This window comes from Lepisosteus platostomus, chromosome 12 (assembly GCF_059453375.1).
Source record: "Lepisosteus platostomus isolate fLepPlt1 chromosome 12, fLepPlt1.hap1, whole genome shotgun sequence".
NCBI lineage: Eukaryota > Metazoa > Chordata > Actinopteri > Semionotiformes > Lepisosteidae > Lepisosteus > Lepisosteus platostomus.
This window is the reverse complement of record NC_142622.1, coordinates 30927934-30947295: the sequence shown is the minus strand read 5'-3', so window position 1 is coordinate 30947295 and position 19362 is coordinate 30927934. Positions and strand designations below refer to the sequence as shown.

The 19362-nt window shown below is 37.2% G+C and overlaps 1 protein-coding gene across 3 annotated transcripts; it reads left to right on the top strand.

The window, feature by feature from the left end:
- Window positions 1–254: 254 nt before the first annotated feature.
- On the top strand, window positions 255–18226 carry dazl (deleted in azoospermia-like). 3 transcript variants are annotated; one of them, XM_088601613.1, is made up of 10 exons: window positions 255–430; window positions 1379–1513; window positions 1586–1677; window positions 1889–1940; window positions 3429–3495; window positions 5911–6050; window positions 6315–6395; window positions 7192–7242; window positions 14257–14266; window positions 16572–18226. In XM_088601613.1, exons 1-10 carry the CDS (start codon window positions 371–373, stop codon window positions 16574–16576), a joined length of 693 nt encoding a protein of 230 aa, XP_088457739.1. In that variant the 5' UTR covers window positions 255–370; the 3' UTR covers window positions 16577–18226. The 3 variants fall into 3 exon arrangements, with proteins under 3 accessions (XP_088457739.1, XP_088457738.1, XP_088457737.1); XM_088601611.1 differs by having other exon boundaries at window positions 256–430; window positions 14190–14266; XM_088601612.1 differs by lacking the exons at window positions 14257–14266; window positions 16572–18226 and adding an exon at window positions 13783–14178.
- The last annotated feature ends 1136 nt before the right edge of the window (window positions 18227–19362 follow it).

Sequence of the window (19362 nt, the reverse complement as noted above, 5' to 3'; positions counted from 1 at the left end):
CAAGCTAGGAAGAGCGCGCCGTTAGGGAAGGCTTCTGGTAAATTAAGTAATCCCATGAAGGGCGTGGGGGGGTAGTAGATACATTATGGTATATGAATACATTCTTAGGCTGTAATGAACATAAAAAAATGAAAGACTGATTTTCTATTAATTAATGTGATCAAGTAATGTGTATAAATAAAGTATAGATGAGCTAATTAAGGAGTTTTGTAATTGAAATGCACTCCCGTGTCTACCCACAGTTCATTTTTGGATTGTCCCAATTAAACTAAGTTTATTTAGTAGTGGATAGCGGCAGCGTTGGAATTGTTTGCCTATGGACAGTGCTTGGGGGCAAATTTTCTTGTTTGGGGGGGCAATATAAAGGTTTATGCCTTGGGAAAAGCGATTAATTTATTGTACAGTTTTAATTATTTTATTTATAGAAATGGTAAGTAGCATTCCGTATCGCCAACACTATCTCCTCATAGGTGGGGCCAAAGTGCTAATGGCTCGTAGAGGAGAGCGGGAACGAGTTTTTTATTGTACTGATTAATATTAATAAATAACCACGATAGTCGGTTGTGTATTTCGCTTAACAGTTTATCTTCATTTCTTTGCGTTCTGTATCTTAAAAGAAACGTTTTACATATCCGTTGGCAACTTGCCATGCTCACGAGTTACGAGCAATCCGACATAAAGCAATGAAACCGTGCTTCATACTGTTTTTATGGCAATGCTTGGTTTTATATTTTATCATACTGTAAATAGGTTGTTTTTCAAAGGGAAGTTATAGGAAGTATGATCATGATCCTCGACGATCAGATTAAAATAGTGGTTTTGGTGTGGAGTTTTTTTACGGGTGAGGTTCCACGTGTAATTCGCGTTTTTTGAGGAAAGGTGCCAATAGTTCCTAGCTTAACCCACAAATTATGCATCAATTAAAGTTTATTTCAATAATCTGTATCTTATCCCCTACGATAAGTATATGATGGATTAAAATTAGACTAGACCGTACGATGAAAATCGAGAATCACTTGCTGGGGAAACGAGCCTTCCTCGATTTTCCTCTTCCAGTCCACAAGTTTGGAAGCGTCCAGTATGTGTGTTTATTACAGATCTTAAAAGGTTAACGGAAATTGAATATAACTGCGAAATACACACGAGTGTGTTTGGCCATGTTAGGAATCGGTCGAATATGGGTTTCTCTCCTTCAGGTTTGGAGGTCACAGAGAAATGGTGAAGCAGGTGTTTAACGGTCGGCTATGATGGCGATTTAACTTTTTCAGTAGCTGTGGACTATAACCAAAGTACATTGAATAAAGTTATTAATGAAATACTTAAACCCCGTTAGTCATGGCCGAAGTATGGTGATCTACTATATTTGCTCATTTTTCAGTCTGACAAGGAGAAACCCAACACAGCGATAAACGCATCTTACACTTCCCCTTCGCTGAAAATGGCAAACGGATACGTTTTGCCCGAAGGGAAGATAACGCCGAATACACTTTTTGTTGGAGGAATTGATATGAAGGTGAGTACAAAGAAAAACATTGGACGTAAAATTAGCTTGAACAATTAGGCTTAAAAACGCTTTGTGTTGCAGGTGGATGAAAATGAAATAAGGGACTTCTTTGCAAGATACGGTGCCGTGAAGGAAGTAAAGATAATCACTTATCGCGGGGGCATTTGTAAGGGGTGAGTTTGTAAGTTAAACTGCCTGTTTTCTATTTAAAGATAGAGTACTGCGCCTTCATGGATTCTCATCAGTGTTCTTAAATATTGCCAGCTAGTGCCAATGTACAGTACGTTTACTAGTTGACGAAATACACTATTTCATTGCATTAAGGTGTTTTATGAAAGAAGTAGCTTTTATGCATGTAACATGATTATTTCCTTCCCCCCATAGGTATGGCTTTGTATCATTCAATGAGGATGTGGACATTCAGACCATTGTTGAAGTAAGAACGTCTGGAAGCTTGCCCGTCTCATAGATGCCGTTCACAGTATTTCAGTATTCGCATAGTCAAAGTTATAGCTGTTAGCTGCATCCATCTTTTGCATGCATGCTAATGTATGCCTGGGCCCATGAAGTTACCTTTTAATAAGACTGATAATCTGTCAAGTATTCCTCTTTCTTCATCCTTTGATCTGTTCTCAGTTTTTAAATGCACTTCCATGTGGAAACCGTTGTCTTCTGGTTTGCGTTTTGCTGAATTAGTTTGTGAATGTGAAGTCGAAAGGTTTGACTTCATCGGTGCCTTAAGGGATATCGATTAAATTGAATTGGGTCTCTTCTTAGTCTTCTCTGTTCCATATTCAACCCAGTTTTTAGCTTGTTGTCGTTTTTTAAACTGTTAATGGTTTAAGCCCAGGAATGTATTGTCTGGTTGCTCTCTGCACTGAGCAGAGAATCAATAATGTTGTGTAATGTTATCCAATATTGTATACAATGCTCTGTATGTGGTCGTAGAAGTATTATTGATGTCTGTATGAATTTGCTGTAAAGTGCTTTCAGTGGTTGTATTTTAGAGACTAAGAGATTTGTGTAAATCTGGCTTTATGTAAAGTTCCCATGGAGTAATTCTTAGTGTGAAAATTTACATTAGTGTCTAGTAACATAGCTACTTGTGCATGGAGAAAAGGCAGCCATCTTGCTCTTGCAGTCTGCATCTTCAGTTTTGTTCCTTGGTGCCTTGTGTGCATAATTTCTCTCAAGTGTACATTCTCTGGAATAATTTCAGCTGTAACAGGTTAATCAAGGTTGCAAGATTTTCTAATGATGTAAAAAGTGTATATTTGTTTTGCTGAACTGCGTAAGAATGTCCTGACATACATAATTTCAGATGAATGTAAAGTTTGTGGAATCCCCTGATGTAAGTTGGGGAGTGTCTTACAGTATTTTTGTTTGTACTTTTTGGTCTTGGTTTTGCTATGAATGGCTGGATTTGCAAGTTTTCTTAACCCAATATCTCAACTGTTATATGATTTTAATATAAAAAGCTTTGGTGAATTTCATAGATTACTTTTGTGTTCCAAGGAATGTAAACTTGGAGCAATTTTTTTGTAGCACTGAGTTTTTGTAGCATGGTGCTGTTCACATTTGTTACATTTCTTATTGTAATTGAGCGTTTTTTCCATGATTAGTCCAGATAGCATCTCGAATGTTATTGAAATAGTGCTAAATGTGTGCCTCAATGGAGATAAAAAGTAAGATGTTATCTTTTAAAAGATTTAAAAATTGGTAAAGCTAGCCATAGCAATGCACAATATCTGCAAATTCAAAAGGTAGTTGACATTTATAATGAAATTTTGATATAATGAAAAATCTTCAAATTAAAATTCTGCTAGTGTCTACAACTAGATAAAAATTTGGTGGTAAATGGAAAATAATTCTTAAATCACTTCTTAAGCAGAATCAAATAAATTTTTTACTTTTTCATTTTCAGCAACAGATCAGTTTTAAAGGAAGGAAACTGAAACTTGGACCAGCTATCATGAAAGAGCGAAGTTCGCGTAAGTTCCCGATGTATTCATTAAGGGGCCAAACATTTAGGAACCCTAACTCAAATGAACATGGGTCTCAACCCATTTTAAAAACTGGTGCACCTGTTGGATTGTGCATTGCAGTCCAACACATTTCCCTCATCACCATCTCAACTGAACACAATCCAGTTAGAAACATTGTAAAATAGGACAAGACATTTGTTTAAGCTATTAATGCTGTTCAAAAGGCCCAGCCCGTTGCTCAGTGAGTGTTCCAGCTGTATTTTTCAGCTATGACTCCTATACCAGCACTGAGCCCTTGTGATGTAGAGTAAGTGTGGACTTTAACTGTGCTAACCAAGGTACAGTACACAGTTATAAAAAGGGTATTGGGACATCTTGCATGACCTCACCCATTGGTTACGGCTCATGGTCAAAATGTTTTCTGTTGCTGGATTTGTGCTGGTTCTTTTCCCAGTGGCTAAGAGTAAACTGGAAAAATTTGTTTTAAATAATTTGTCATTGTTTGCTCACTGTTTGTGAAAATTGAATATCATCTTCTCTGTCCCTGCACAAAAGTAATGACAATACCACTCTTTAATCGAACTTCATAATATTAAGTGTTTCATCTCGTCTATTCTTGTACACAAATGACAGTATGAACATAATGTCCATTCACGTTAAACAGGATTGATTCAAAGTGGGCATGGTAAACTAAATAGTACAAAGCTTTAATATAATTTTTTCTTTTCATGTACCAAGTACACCATATAGATAAATATTCATCAGTTGATATGGATAATAGCTTTGTCAAAACTTTGTACCTACAATGCTTATGAATAGTAGCCTCATGAAAGTTTTTACCTAAAATTTTTAAAGTTTTATTTTCCATGGCAAATTCGCTCTTTGATAGGTTGAAATGTCACCCTTCTTCAAGGAATTTGGGGTTCCCTTCAGCGAAGTCCGCTCTCATGTAGACTTGCAAGAAGGGGTCCATAAAAGGACTCATTGGGGCATTGTCACACCCTCTGCAGCCAGAGGGCGCTCCTTCTCTGTCCTGTCCCTAGTTTCCGGTCTGCTGTCCTTCCTGTCCCTCTTTCCCTTGGGCTATATATTTCCGGGTCTTGCACTCTGTCCTGGCTCAGCATTGACGTTCGGATGTCCTGAGACCCGCCTAGCACCAGGGCGCCCCACGTCCGCTCCCTGAGGGCATAAGTTTCTATACGGCATTCCTGAACTCTTTGCACTAATGAGCCCGGGCCTTTTTCCCATCTCGCCGCTACGCATATGGGTCTTTTTCCGCTCTCCTGCTCCCCACGGTTAGTCCCTTTGGACGTCCGTGACAGGCATTGTGAGCACTCTTTTGAAACGCAGATTAGAAATGGGTCATCCTAAGCCCTTGCAGACCTGAGCGGCAAAATGAATTTGAAGGGGCACAAGACCGCAAGTGCACACTGGGACACAGCCAGCAATTCAATCCCTGACATTAGTGATTCTCCCTTACTTGCCTTTGCTGTGTCTACGTGAGCAAAGAGGGACAGGAGTGCAGAACTGCATGCTCACCAGGGCTTCTTGTCATTTCAGTGGTTTATGGGTGTGTGTTCTAATCACTGGACATAGTAGAGAGCAAGGGAATGTACTGTAATATCAGCTTCCAGTCTAAAAGCAGGGAAGTTCCCCCTTTTATATAAAGGTAGAAAGACTGAAAAAAATGGGGGGGAAAAAACATTTAGGCCCCTGTAATTAGAATAAGTCTAAATGTAGCATACACAGCAAATATGTTTATTGTACTGTATAAATCAGAATGACTTTTTAACAGATTTAAAACAAAACTGTACATTTCATTAACCAAAATAAAAAGCACATTAAATGACATCACTGGGGTGCTTCCCTGACATGATTGCATTTCGGATTAGCAACATTTTTTAGTGGAAAAACCCGAAGATGGTATGCAGCCATTCCCATGCGTGCATGAAAGCAAAGCCAAGATCACATACATGTACCCTGCACTGTTCATCCACAGGACAGATCTGCCTCACTACTTGTTCTTTCCACGTGTACACTCAATTTACCTAAAACATCTTAAACGATCTTACATCGTAAATGTCTTGGCACCCAGGGGAGGATTTTATGTAAAGTTGATTTTGTGCAACTTTCAAGACTTGTACATGGCAGGGAGAGGGTGTATAGGAAATGGAATACCCAGACTTAATTGAGCCTGAAGTTTCCTTTCCACGGTTGTCCTGTGGTTCATCCCTAACCCGGTTTTGATGTACTGTCCTTGGGCATTCCCTGGCAACATTGTCCCAGAAACTGCACCATCAAGATAAACAAAATCAGATGAGAACTTAAAAGGCCAATTATATAATGCAGCAAGTTATCAAACTCCAGAGGGTTGCTGCCATAAGAGACTTTCAGTTGATTTAATGTTGTTTTTTGCTTCAGGCTCTTTTCAGAGTCATGTTCTTGGTCCCCCAAATTGGATGAGTCCGTCACAATATACATATTGTAGCTGCTGCACTCAAGTGATGGGGAATGTAATCCAGCCCTCTGCAGTTATGAATACAGGGAGCCAGTACATGCAGGTAATCCCAATTTTTTTTTTGCCCAGTGGATTATATACTGTACATCGGCTTGGTTTGCATTTGTTCCTACATGGAGACTTTATTGCATAGTTTGGGGCACTTGCTGATGGGGCTAGCCGGATGTGCCGTGCCTTTTTTGCATATGGATGTATAATGCCGAAAAGTACTTATGAAAAACAGCCATTGATTATCCATATTGATTTTCAAGCTGTAAAAAATACTGGTTGATGAAATTAGCATTACGTTTGATGTATTCTTTTCCAGCCATATACTTACTCTGCCTTGCCAGGAGTTACACTGCCACAGGTGCCTATGGGTTATACACAGACTGCTTATGCATATCAGGTAAACTGTTTTTTATGCGTCTTTAACTGAGAAATTTATCATGGCCTTTGTGTTCACACAGTTAAAATGTATAACATCATTAGTACAAAAACTTCTCAGTTGTCTATTTATCTGCTTTGTCATTCAGCAGAGGAAGTTTGAGGCTCTCTAAGAGCTCCGTGTAGTTTTAATGGACTTGTAGAAGATCGCTTGGTTATATAAGTGTTTCGTCAAATATGCACTATATACACTGTTGGAACTGGCCATCTTGTATATGTTTAATGCACAGATTTGAGCACGTAAATTACAACAGGGCTATTGTCAAGCTTGTCAATAGATTTTCAAATTGTGAAACACTCAAGATAATTTGTAGTGGTTTCAAAATGTTTTATCCATCAGTGTGCATTTACTGGGTGAATATTGTTACACGGAATTATTTAAGCGTTCTTTAATTGCATTAGTTTGATTTGCATCAAACACATCAAGTAATCAGGTAATCTGCACAGGAACTGATTATAAACCAAATTGTACTGAAATTAGAGGATAAGAGCCATGAAGTTTTATCTTGGAATCAGTCACTGGTATGCACAGTCAGTTCTTAGTTTCCAAGTCCATAGGGCTTTCAAATGCTGTATCACATGTTATGAAATGCCTAATGAACCGGCTGTTTTAATTTTGATTTATCGATTGGGTGTGTAAAATTTGTGTTTGTTGCCAACAGCAAATGTTAGTCTTATTTTGGGCAACAGACATTTCCATCTGGTATCTTACTTTTTGGTCATCTGAAGATAGTTTGTAATTTCCTTTTCTCCGTTAGTATGCTGCTCCACAGTGGCCAGGGGAACCAAGGGCAAGAATCATAAATCAGGTGGGGAATAATTCAACATCTTTTTATACGTAATTGGTGTAGAAACTAAAGTTTTTATAGAATCTTGTGTATTCAGTGCTTTTTTCTTCTACTCAGGATTGTGAAATATGATGTGGTTTTCATCCTTTTTAAATGTTCTTTAATGTCTAAATACATTACCTTGTAAAAATATTCATCCTACATGATTTTTGCATTTTGTTGCCATCTGTCCTTGGAATCATGACACTTTTTATGTAGGATGTTGTCAGATTTTCAAATAAGGTTTCAGAGAACATGAGGGCATTCTCGATGGCCTATTTATCCCTTTTCCTCTGGTGAGCCTAAATCACTTCAAGTTTCTAAAATTAGTGTAATCAAACAAGGCTTTGAATCCTCCTTTATTTAATTTAATGCCCACAAAATGCATAGATAAAATTACCTATAGTTATATAAGAGAAGCAGCTTTTGAAAAGTCATGTGGTAGAGAAGCACAAATAAGAGGTTACAAAACATTCAACAAGTTCAAGTTAATCAGCAATTAAAACACTAGACACTAATAACCTTGCCAGAACTAAGCAATTTTGCTAGGATGAATGATCAAAAATAAGTCCTACTGTGCAGCTTGTATAGACCTTTACAAAGACATTTAGAAGTAATTCCTGCCAAAGGTGTTGCTACCAAGTACCAATGTCGAGGTATGAATATAAATGATACTTAAATATTTGCTTTTTTTCCCGATATTCAGCTTCCATCGCTGATCCATCCAAACTGATTAATGTTCAATTTGATCATTTCCCATTCAGTTTCCTCTTCCTGAGAAGAGGGCTTTAAAAGTGATGTGCTGCACGTTCTGTGCTGTACACCAAGTTAGAAAAACTGCATCTATTCGTCCATTATCTGGAAGCAACTTATTCCTGTTGAAGGCTCCTTAACTCATCCCGTAAGCATATGGTAAAAGGCAAGACTGCAGCCTGGTTGGGAGTCCAGTCCCTTGTAAAGCACATTGGGTCAGTGTAAAAAAGCCTAGTCGCCATGTTTTTGGAAAGTGGGATAAAACCTGAGCTTTTAGAAGTACAACTAAATACTACATCTAAGCAGGTAGAAATATATTGTATATTATTTGTAATGGCTAAAAACGCTAACATTGTGGTATGTAAAGTGTATTGTACTGGATAGGGATGGGATAGTACTGCTTTTTTTCTTGGTAAGATTCATGTCCAGGGGCACAGGGTGGGGACTACATCCTGGATGGGACACCAATCCATTGCAGGATGTAGAGATCCAGCAGCCATATCACCCTGCAACTCACAACTGGCAACCCACTGAAGCTAAGCAGGTGTGAGCCTGGTCAGTACCTGGAAGGGAGACCTCCTGGGAAAACTAAGGTTGCTGCTGGAAGAGGTGTTAGTGGGGCCAGCAGGGGGCGCTCACCCTGCAGTCCATGTGGGTCCTAATGCCCCAGTATAGTGATGGGGACACTATACTGTAAACAGGCGCCGTCCTTCGGATGAGACGTAAAACCGAGGTCCTGACTCTCTGTGGTCATTAAAAATCCCAGGGCGCTTCTCGAAAAGAGTAGGGGTGTAACCCCGGTGTCCTGGCCAAATTTCCAATTGGCCCTTACCAATCATGGCCTCCTAATAATCCCCTTCTATGAATTGGCTACATTACTCTGCTCTCCTCCCCACTGATAGCTGATGTGTGGTGAGCGTTCTGGCGCACTGTGGCTGCCGTCGCATCATCCAGGTGGATGCTGCACATTGGTGGTGGTGGAGGGGAGTCCCCATTACCTGTAAAGCGCTTTGAGTGGAGTGTCCAGAAAAGCGCTATATAAGTGTAAGCAATTATTATTATTATTAATTATTATCCAGCCATTCAAAATGCGCGAGGTATGCTGCGGAAAATTGCAGTGCACGTTACGCAAGGAACTGCAAAGTACCACATGATTTTTTTAAATAGGGTGAAATACCTTGTAAAACCACCAGGTGGGAAAGCTTATCGTCTTATGCAGCATTTGGACTGTCGCCATGAAACGCCTGGTTTTCGAATCCTGGTCAATGCTAAGGGACAGTCTTTTGACAATTACAGAATTTAAGTTGTATACTTTTTAGACTTAATTTTAAACTGTATTACAGCATGTTAAACATTAAACTGATTAAAAAGTAGGTATGAAAGTACACAGCCTTCCACCTTCTTCATACTGTGAATATTGTAATTATGCATAAATATTTTATGCATCAAAGTCTTTAACTTGGTAACGTAGTGGTTTGTGGTGTTAATGTGCTTGTTCTAACATAAAGCTTATATAGTATACTTTTAAGCGTACTTAATAAAGTTATAACTGTTTTATCCTTTTCTAAGAATATGTACTGTAGTAACAGCACCACTTGCTGTTGTAAAAATAAGTTGTACTGATTTCATACCACTTAATAGTAATATTAATATAGAATCGTGTAACTAAGCAGCTAAAATATCACAAGTGTACATTTTGGGAACATTTTCACGTTCATTAAAAAAATATATGGTAAATAAAAATATTGTTTTTATAGTGGTGATGGGGCAATGGACTGTCACGTAGCGCGCTGCACCCTGGCAGTGCAAAGCCCGATCAGAGAATTACTTTGTTTGTTTCTTGCATAGCCGAATATATAAAAATAGTCAACTATTATAGTGTATTGTTGGCTACAGGGACTCGGGGAAACGCAACGTTTCGGCTGTGGAGCCTTCTTCGGGTGTGCCTTCTTCAGTTGTTTTCTTCATCTTTCAGCATGGAATAAACCTATTACTTGTTCCATTATTAAATTAATACTGTTAATAATGATTAGACACTGTTATAGCTTCAGTGGTATTTTTGATACCGCTTTGTTCTCGATTCTAATTATAATATATACAATTTCATTTTAAGGCTTGTTGTAAAGGCTTGTGTTAAATTGCCCCCATTGAATTAAGTGTTTTGAATTAAACCAATTGAACTGGTTTTTGTTGCCACTGATTGACAGTATACACGTTTGCTCATTCACTTTTTCATTTCATTATTAATATCACTTGACATTGAATATGATATAATATTTAAAAAAAAACAAAACTTAATATAGTGTACATAGTATTTACTATTTTTTAAAAGAGTCTTTTAGAAAAAAATCTAAATCCCTAAGCAGTTGAACTCCGTTCTCCTATATAGCGCTCCTGTTGACAAACCTACTGTGCTAGTACCAGGCCACTCGGCAACAGCTGGAACAAACGGCTTAAAAATGTTTAGAAAGTAATCATGCGTGAATGAGTCAAGTTAAAAATAAAACAGCTTTACAAAGAAAGTGGACTACAGTAATACTACCAACTATATAAATATATTATATTTAAATTAATATAGTTATTCATTTCTTTAAGTAAGCGATTCCATAATATATTCCCTATTTAGTGGATTCTAAAAAGTTTTTTTACTGTGATAACGAGCGAAAGTGTTCATAGAAAAGGTAAAAACGTATAGCTTTTTATAAAGAATATAAGCTTAATCTGGTCTTAAAATAACCAGTAGTGAAAGACTGATGCATAAAATGTTTATGAAGAAAGTGGAATACTGTTGTGTATTTTTTATTTAAACTACCAGTGTCAGCAATTTATAGCTCATATCATATATTTATGTATACTCCAAAATTATTGTGTATGACGTTCAGAGACGTCCTCTTATTTTTTGCTCGGCAACTAAATTTCCCTTTAGTTCTAAAACCCCACATTAATATTCCGTATTAAGCGGATTTAAACATGCATGGTAAAGAGATTTAAATGAAGGAATAATTTCCCTCGTAACTAGTGCATCACAAGTGCCATCTCTCTGTCATTTTGGCCAGCCAGTCACGCACTGCGGTATTCTGCAGATAACTGTGCATCTTGAATGGCTGCATCTGTACATGTGTACATGGATTCAGATAGTTGAATAGTCCCCCCCACCAAGAAGTCTTTGCATAGTGAATGGAATTGGGTTGTGTACGTATGGCAGACTTCGTAATTTTGTTTTAGGATTCTGTTTAAAATTGGTTAAATATTCAATGTGATTTCTTCTAATATTTCTAAAATGAAACTTGGTAAAGCACTTATCAGTATGCAGAACAAAATTGGTTTAATTTCTGTCAAATGTAGATCTTTAGAGTTCCTGAGGTGGTTTAAGGAAATGCTTTCATCATGTTAATTCTGACTTTTAATAGTGAGCAGTAGAGGGCTGTCTTGTCTTCATACTGTAAATGTGTTTTTTTCTTGATTCTCAAGTTCTGCTCAATTTGCACATTCTGCCGATTCTGCTGATTCCTTTCCTTCATGCCATGGTGTATAAAACATGGGAGATGCAATCATATTAGTGGAATTTAATATTTTCAAAATGGTTGCTTTCTATTAAAAAGTGACATGACTTTTTAAAAAAAGTTTTAAATAAATGCGTATTTAAACGTGGTTTAAAGTGAAATAGAACAATTATGGTTTTCTTAAATTGACCATTATTTCAAAGTGAGATGTGCTAACCATCTTTCAGTTGTGGATGATGTTGCAAATGAGAGGAAGCTATTGATCCTGTCTTTTAAATTAATCGATTCATTACATTTCTGATTCCCACAACTTTATAAAAGCATTTCCTATTCTGCCTTAAACGGATTTCTATTTTGTTTATGGTTAATGACCCCATGTTTCACTGTATAGGGTGAACACAAGGCACGGTTTACCCTCGTATGATGTCTACTTTGTCCTTGACTAAATATATTTAGTTCGTTTCACCTGTCCTTTTATGCTTTTCTTGATTAACACGTAAAAGTAGCTTCTTAAACATCCGGATCTTTCATATGTAGTTTCACGTAGCTCAGAATAACCAATGCAATGGGTAGTTTTTTTTCCTGTGTGGGTCACTTTGTGTACTTATCAATGTTAAAATTTACCAAGTGTTTTTGCAGTCCCATTGCCCTCATTTATTACTGCCCTTGTTTTTGCACTAGAAGCTTTAACAATTTCCTATGAGAATTTAAAACACTGATGCATACAGGGGAAGAATAACAGGCTTAAATCGGATCAGTGTTGAAAATCACCAGGACATCTGCCTAATTAAAGGTTCCCTTTAACGGGTATTGTTTCATGTATATGATGGTAAGTAGAGTGCAGTGGTTAGCATTGCTGCCTTGCAGTGCTGGTGCCAAGAATTCAATTCCAGACCTTGGGTGCTTTCTGTGTGGAGTTTGTATGCTCTCCCTGTTGGTGAGGGTTTTCGTTGGTGCTCTGGTTTCTTTCCACAGTCCAAAGACATACTGGTAGGTTAATTAGTGTGTCTGTGTGTCTCTGTGCCCTACAATGGATTGGCATCTCATCCATGGTGTGTGCTGCCTTGTGCCCGATACTTGCCAAGATAGGCACGATTAGATTTTTACCATTGATTTGGAAAATGAGTAGAGGTTTGCTGTTTATTTACCAATCTTTCTCAATCTGTATACATGAGCTTTTGATTTTATGGGACAGTCTCAAACGATTTCCTGAAATCTAAATGCTTAAGCATTATAGCTACCATTTATTCAAAGTTCTGGTATACTGAAGACCTTCCTTTTTTAATGTTAACTAGTTCTTAAAATGCCTCTATTTTGTACGTTTTAGTGTCTTTTACTGTCTTTTATAACTTTACCAGCAAAAAAGTAAGCTTAATTTATTGTTCCAGGTTCAGTTTTCCCATTATGAATTAGAATTAAATCTACATTTCTCCAGTCCCTGGCCATAGCTCCCATTTAGGAAGTTTAAATCTTCTATTAGAGTCTATGAAAAAATATAATTTTTTTCACAACCTAATAGTGGCCATCACTGAAAGCAGTAGAAGTTGTTACACCTGCCTTGCATTAGGCACTGTGTTGTATTATGGGATTCTGTCCCGTTCTCTTCTCTCAGTGTTTACAGTTGTCTACCTGATTTTCTGAGCCCAAGGTAACACATAGCCTTCCAACAAGTGTGTATTAGGCTTCCACTGCACCACTGTACTCCTCTCACAAAAATGCTGCTGTCACTCCTGTAGCAGGAGGTCATGCTGCACTGTTGTCATGTTTGGATGAGCCTACTGCAAGGCCAGCAAGTGAGTCCTAGGGTTTGGTCAGCAGCCACCACGTAGTTGCGTTGCTATCAGTTCACTACAAGTGGAGTTCTGTAGCAGCTATACATTTTCTAGGCCTTGGCACACACCAATGAATCAATATTGACAGCATGACTCATTCTCTGATTCATTCATCAGTAGGATTCACCAAGTGATGGTGCTTATTTGGGTGGACTAGAATCAAATTCTATCAATTCCAAGTAAAATACCTTGCTCATTGTGCCCCAGTCAGGATTTGAATCCACATCTTGTTCTGACTGCTGTGTCCATGTGAATGTATATGTTTAGACTTTAAGATGTTGTATTTTGCTTCAAAACCTTTTCCATTTTGCACTTTATACCCTGACAATATGGAATGGCCAAATGTGTTTATCTGCTCACAGTAACGACTTATGTGAATGGAACGTTCCTACATTCTGCCCTATTGTTCCTTACTCTTTTGAAATGCTTGCAAGAGCCACAGCATATTACAGAATGGATATTGCTGACTGAAGAAGCACTGGATCACCTGCTTTATTCCTTTGCGATCCTGAAGGCATGATGCTTTGCCGGGAATGCGGACTACCAAGCCTTACCCTGGTGGTGCTCTACCATTTGTCAGATGCTCTTTGATGAACCACAGTTAGTGAGGTGACCCAGGTTCAGATTTGTCAGCTGCCTGGTAACCTCCTTCACTTGTCAAATTCTCTGAAGGGGAAAGGGTTCTTGTCTTGTTTGGGGGTAAAGTAAGAGGAAGAGCTTTTTTTTCCAGAATTCAAAGTTATGAGTTTTGTTTTCATGTAAAACTAAAATGGAATGGGTTGTAGTTAAGCAAGTGGTAACTGTTTTTGTTTACTCTTGTAACATGATGCATTGTTTCCAGAATTTTGTTGACTGTGGTGTGCAGACACTGATGTCCATTTTATAATTTCCCCTCTACATGGTAACAGCTTTTCCAAGGTAAGTATTTAATACTAAATTATGTGCCTACTATGTGAAACAAAACAAGTGTTTTAATATTTAAAAAATGCCTTTAAATATGCTATCTGCAGAGGTATCGATTATCATTGTATACAGTAAGTCTTTAATTCTGAAGGCTACATTGTTGTCCTTTGTTTTTTCCAACTTTCACAAGTATTAATGGAATTCTTATTAATTAACTACAGGGAAGGTACTTTATAATTGCTAGTTAGAGAGCCATCTCTGTCAGGATACTCGACCACACTTCTGGAACTTTTCATTCGTACATTATTTATATATTAAATCAGGTACAGTATATAGCAATTTAAAAATAAACAGTAACCACAGTGCGTTATTCAGTTCTGTTCATTTGATTTGAGCTGGATTAAATTAAAACGTCACTTTCTCACTTTTGAGTTTCTCTGTATAATTGCCATCGTATGTACATGATAAACTCTAGTTCTGGTGGGAAATGTTTGGAGGGTTCAGACCCAGTGTTAGTGCCAATTAAGGTAATTGTATTGCTCTTTTCCCTATGTAAAACCCAAGTCAGTTGCTAACCAGAACTAACAATTATCTCTGGTATTAAATGTTTCTGCATCTTGGAGAGTGGAGAGGGATCTTGGCCAGGCTTTCATTTAATGTATTTTCCTTACATATAAGCCATATTTTCACTTTGAAATGTTAGGCTGCAAAATAAGATCTTTAGGATAAAAAGTTTAGGTTTGCAATAGCAGGTTAATGTACTTGTCCTTGCTCTTAGTGCTAATTCATGCTTTAAGCCTGTTTTTTTTAAACAAAAAGCTTGGTTAGTTGTCCTTTGGGGGGGGGAAATACCTGCTTTCAGAATATACCATGACCACTTTAGAAGAGCTCATTTTAAATTTCCTTAATTTAGTGGTCTTTATGTATTCTAGACTTGAATGAATAACTAGAATGTTATTTCCATTTTGGTTAACCATTTTTTTTTTCCAACTTGCAGTTCTAGCCCTACTTTCATATTAAGAGGACCAGCTCGGTTTGGCCAATCTGGATGTTAGAGGCCTTTGGCATGTTCAGAATGGTGGCATATTTTGGTCAAGGATGATGGCATTAATGGTTTTCAAAGAGCAAATGTTCTTGCTGCAAGTTTTGAGATTGGCTTTTACATAACTACCTTTTAAGCACATTCACAATGTACAGTAAAGTCACTTAATAGAGCATTAGGCCATTGTGTAGTCATTATGCCCTATATGCACTGTGGCATAAACTATCAGCATGTGGAATTCTGCAGGATTAGTGCAGAACCATTCTTCCATGAGAGACAGTCAACTTTTGTGTGTCTGATGGAGGTGGAAAATGCTCTAGAATATCCCAGTTCATATCTGGCAACTGGGAAGGCTATGCCATTTGGGTAACATCGGTATAATGCTCATGAAGCATTAGGTTGGTGATGTGAGTTCTGTGGATAGCGACATTGTAATCACTGAAGATGCCTTCCCAGCTTTGGGTGAAGATCACTCTGTACTGTTCAGTAGTGATTAGCATTGACCTAGCCTTTTAAGGGAATAGGTGCAAGCAGACAATGCCAGGAAAATGCACCTCACAACATGACAGAACCACCAGAACTCTTCACTGCTGTGATGTACTCAGGGCTGTAGAGTTATTTATGCAGGCTCCCTACCTGCACTCATTTGCTTGTTGAAAAAGCAAGAATGATTCTTCTAACTTTCTCAGTTTTCCACTTCCTTGGTGTGATGTGGTTATGTGCACTGCAGCCCAAAGTTGCAGAACTTTTTTGATTAAACTGGTGTTTATTTGCTTAAGCAATGCATGAGCCACAGGTGTGTTGCTCTGCTACCTGTAGGAGTGAATCTAATATAAAGAGTAAGGGCTTTGGATAAACATGTAGGCAGAGCTTTTTTTTCTGCATGTTGCATACATCTTGAGCAGGAATTTGGACATGTACATATGGTGGAATAACCTAATAGTTATAATAATTTCTAATTGCATAACTGGAAGTTGTTTTAATTTAGGTATTTTTACAATTGCTATGAGCTGTGTAAGGCAGGGTTACTCTACTGCAGTTATTTTGAATGAAATAATACTTGCATGTTTTTCTTTAGTGTTCTTATACCTTAGATGATCCCATAAATTAAAATGTGCAGTGTAAATTGCATGTTTTCATGCTAAACAGGCAATGCATAATCATAACTGAAAGCTAGGTTTGTAAGCCAAGTTCTTAAAATCGTGTGGATTATACTTGTGTACTGTAATTTTCATAGACATGCTTGTTCCATAGTATTTATTTTCATTATTCCAACAGGTTAAGTGGACATTCTTCAAGCACTGAGGTGTTAACCTGTGCTCATGAGAGGATTTCCAAGTCTGAGTGGAGAAGCATGTAGACTTTTATTGAGTTTTTTGAAGATGCTCTCTTAACATTTTAATGCATTCCTATGTCCCCTCACGAGAAACAAGGAAGCAAGCTTTACTGAACAGTGTAATTAAAAGCAGTATACTTGAAAAGGATTCACTGAATGTGAGAGTTTGACTCATTTGAGTTTTACTTCAGTTGAAACATTTTTAAGCATCTTTGTAGTTGGAGTGTGAATTTCACTTTTTTCCCCACTTTTTTTGGTGTCAGCTTGGTTATTCTTGAGCAGTTGTCTTTTAAATTCACCTGTCTTTTTTCTACTTTTTTAATTTTCCCATTTTTCATTGACTTATTCCTAATGCTTTATGTTGTGTAAAAAAAACAAAACAAAAGCATGTTAATGTCAAGTACAAGGATGGAAAAATTGATTGTTGTGAATGAAGAATCAAGTCTATTTTTCGCTTTCCAAACTTGTATTAACGAGTTTTCTCAGACTTTATTTGCATTTTTTTTGTTTGGTGCTATATAAGGCATTACTTTATTTCTATGTACAGTACATGATAAGTAATTGTCAAGTTGCCACAGTCTTATTTTTTAATTGTCACACAAATTTGGTAGGTTTCTTCAAGTGTTTATCATAGTAAATTTTTCTTGTTAAAGCTGTTTATCACTTCTAAAGCGTTCACTGTTCTAGAATGCTGTTCTTGTTTTTGCGAATTGTATAATGTTTAGTGGGGGGGGGGAGTAACCGATATGTGCTGTGTACCCGTATAGCATGCCTGCGACAAATATAGCACCACAGCAACAGTTTCACAGAAAGATATTAAAATATTTTGTTTGGTGAAAATGCAAGGAACAAGTACCGCTTATGCTGACGCAGCTCCCCACTCGAACCTAAGTGATACTTAATGGTTCCGATTCCATAGTAATAAAGAAGGAAATTACTCTGAAGTATTCCTGAATATTGGTTATGTTCCAGTTGTCAGTAGTAGAAACACTTTGACTCCTGAAGTGTGTAAAGTTAAAGCTGAAAACTTAAAAAAATGTAAAACAGTTAATTTTCACAGAATTTAGTTGTGGTTTATAGTTTTCAGAAAACATGCCTACCTTCATCTGTAACAGGTTTCTGTTGACTTAATTCTTTAGGCTCCTAGCCTTTTCAGTTTTAAACTGCCTGTAAGAGCATTCATTAATTTCTTTAAGAAATGCCAAGGCCCAAACAAAAGAAACTGAAAGCAGCCATGTTTTTAAAAGTATGCAGTTAAGTGGCTTTGTCTGGTGTGTATTATGATGCAATAGCCAGGAATTTGTTTAGCCACTTAATGAGAGAAGCTTGCACTTGATGGATTTTTTGATTAAATGTTAATCTCTGACCAGTAGTTAAAGTGCAACACTAGTGTTGATGTTTTCTGTGACTTTTTACCTTGTGAAATGTGGAATATCAATTGTTAAACCAAGAAGGGTGTAAACTTTCTCTGCTTTGGCTAACATTATTGGCTGCTGATGGATATTGGTGAAGCATTGGTGCGGTACACTTTGTTGGAGGTAGTTTTGTTTTTCACATGTTGGTTTTTGTTAAGTTTAATAAACTTTTTTTGCAAAAATACTTTTGGCTTGGTTTCATATATTCAGTTTTTTTTATTCAATGTTTTTAGCATTCTGTTGACACCTTTGGATGTTTTTTACTCCTTACTTGAATGTCCCAGTAACTGAAATCTACTGGATGCCTGTTATCAACACTTGACAATGTGGACTTTAAGATTCTAATTGACAGCAAAAAAAGCCAAGTCTGGGTGTGAAAAATACTTGAAATGGTCTTAATTGGACATTGTAATAGTGTGCTACAGACAGAATGAAAGTGGTCGTTAATACATTGAGATACATTTACTGGTAGTTTCTGGATTTTTAAAAAAACTTGCAGCTCCCTCTTGTGGTTTTTTGCAGGTTTGAAAATTTTAATTTCAATGCTTTTTTGAGCAAATGAACTTGGTCAGTCTGAATGTCCCTAAATTCAGCTGGTAAAGTAACTTCTAACTTCTTTACTCAATCACAAAACCCACATACAGTAGGTGTTGCAGTACTGGATGAAATAGGGCCCTCTCTTTGTATGTAAAGGATCTTTTGGTTTGGAAAGTACTATGCAAGTGCAAGAAGATGGATGTTTGTCAATGAATGCAAAAAGACATGGCATGTTAAATATCTTGTGGACTCTAGGATGATAGTACAGTTCATACTGATTGTAAAAGTTACAATTATGGATAGAAGAATACTTTAATAGTGCCCTGATGCATTTAAAACCTAATCATCTGTATAATTAACACCTAAATTGTACAATAGTGTTACAAAAGGCAGCAAAGAGTATCCTTTGTAGGTAAGTCATTTTTGTACACTGATCCAGAGAGCATAAGAAATTGCCCTTTAGGGTGCAACCAGACAAAAGAGTGGTATCTGAATATGCCCCCTGCTGGAGAATGTTTATCCTTGTGGGACATTGTGCAGCTTTTAGTAGTTCTCTATTTCATTAGAGTTGCCTGCTTATCAAATCTTTTGAATGGTTTTCATGCCTCAAAGTCCTTAACAAATGTTAATACACCAGTCACCTTCATTGCTTTAAGTGTTTGCCTTTTGTTAAGGCTGTCTATGAAGCAAAATAGACAATGTATTCAGAATTTAAAAATGGAAGTTTTAAAATAAGACTGGACATTTTTGTGCATAATCACACATGTACAGTAGTTTAAAG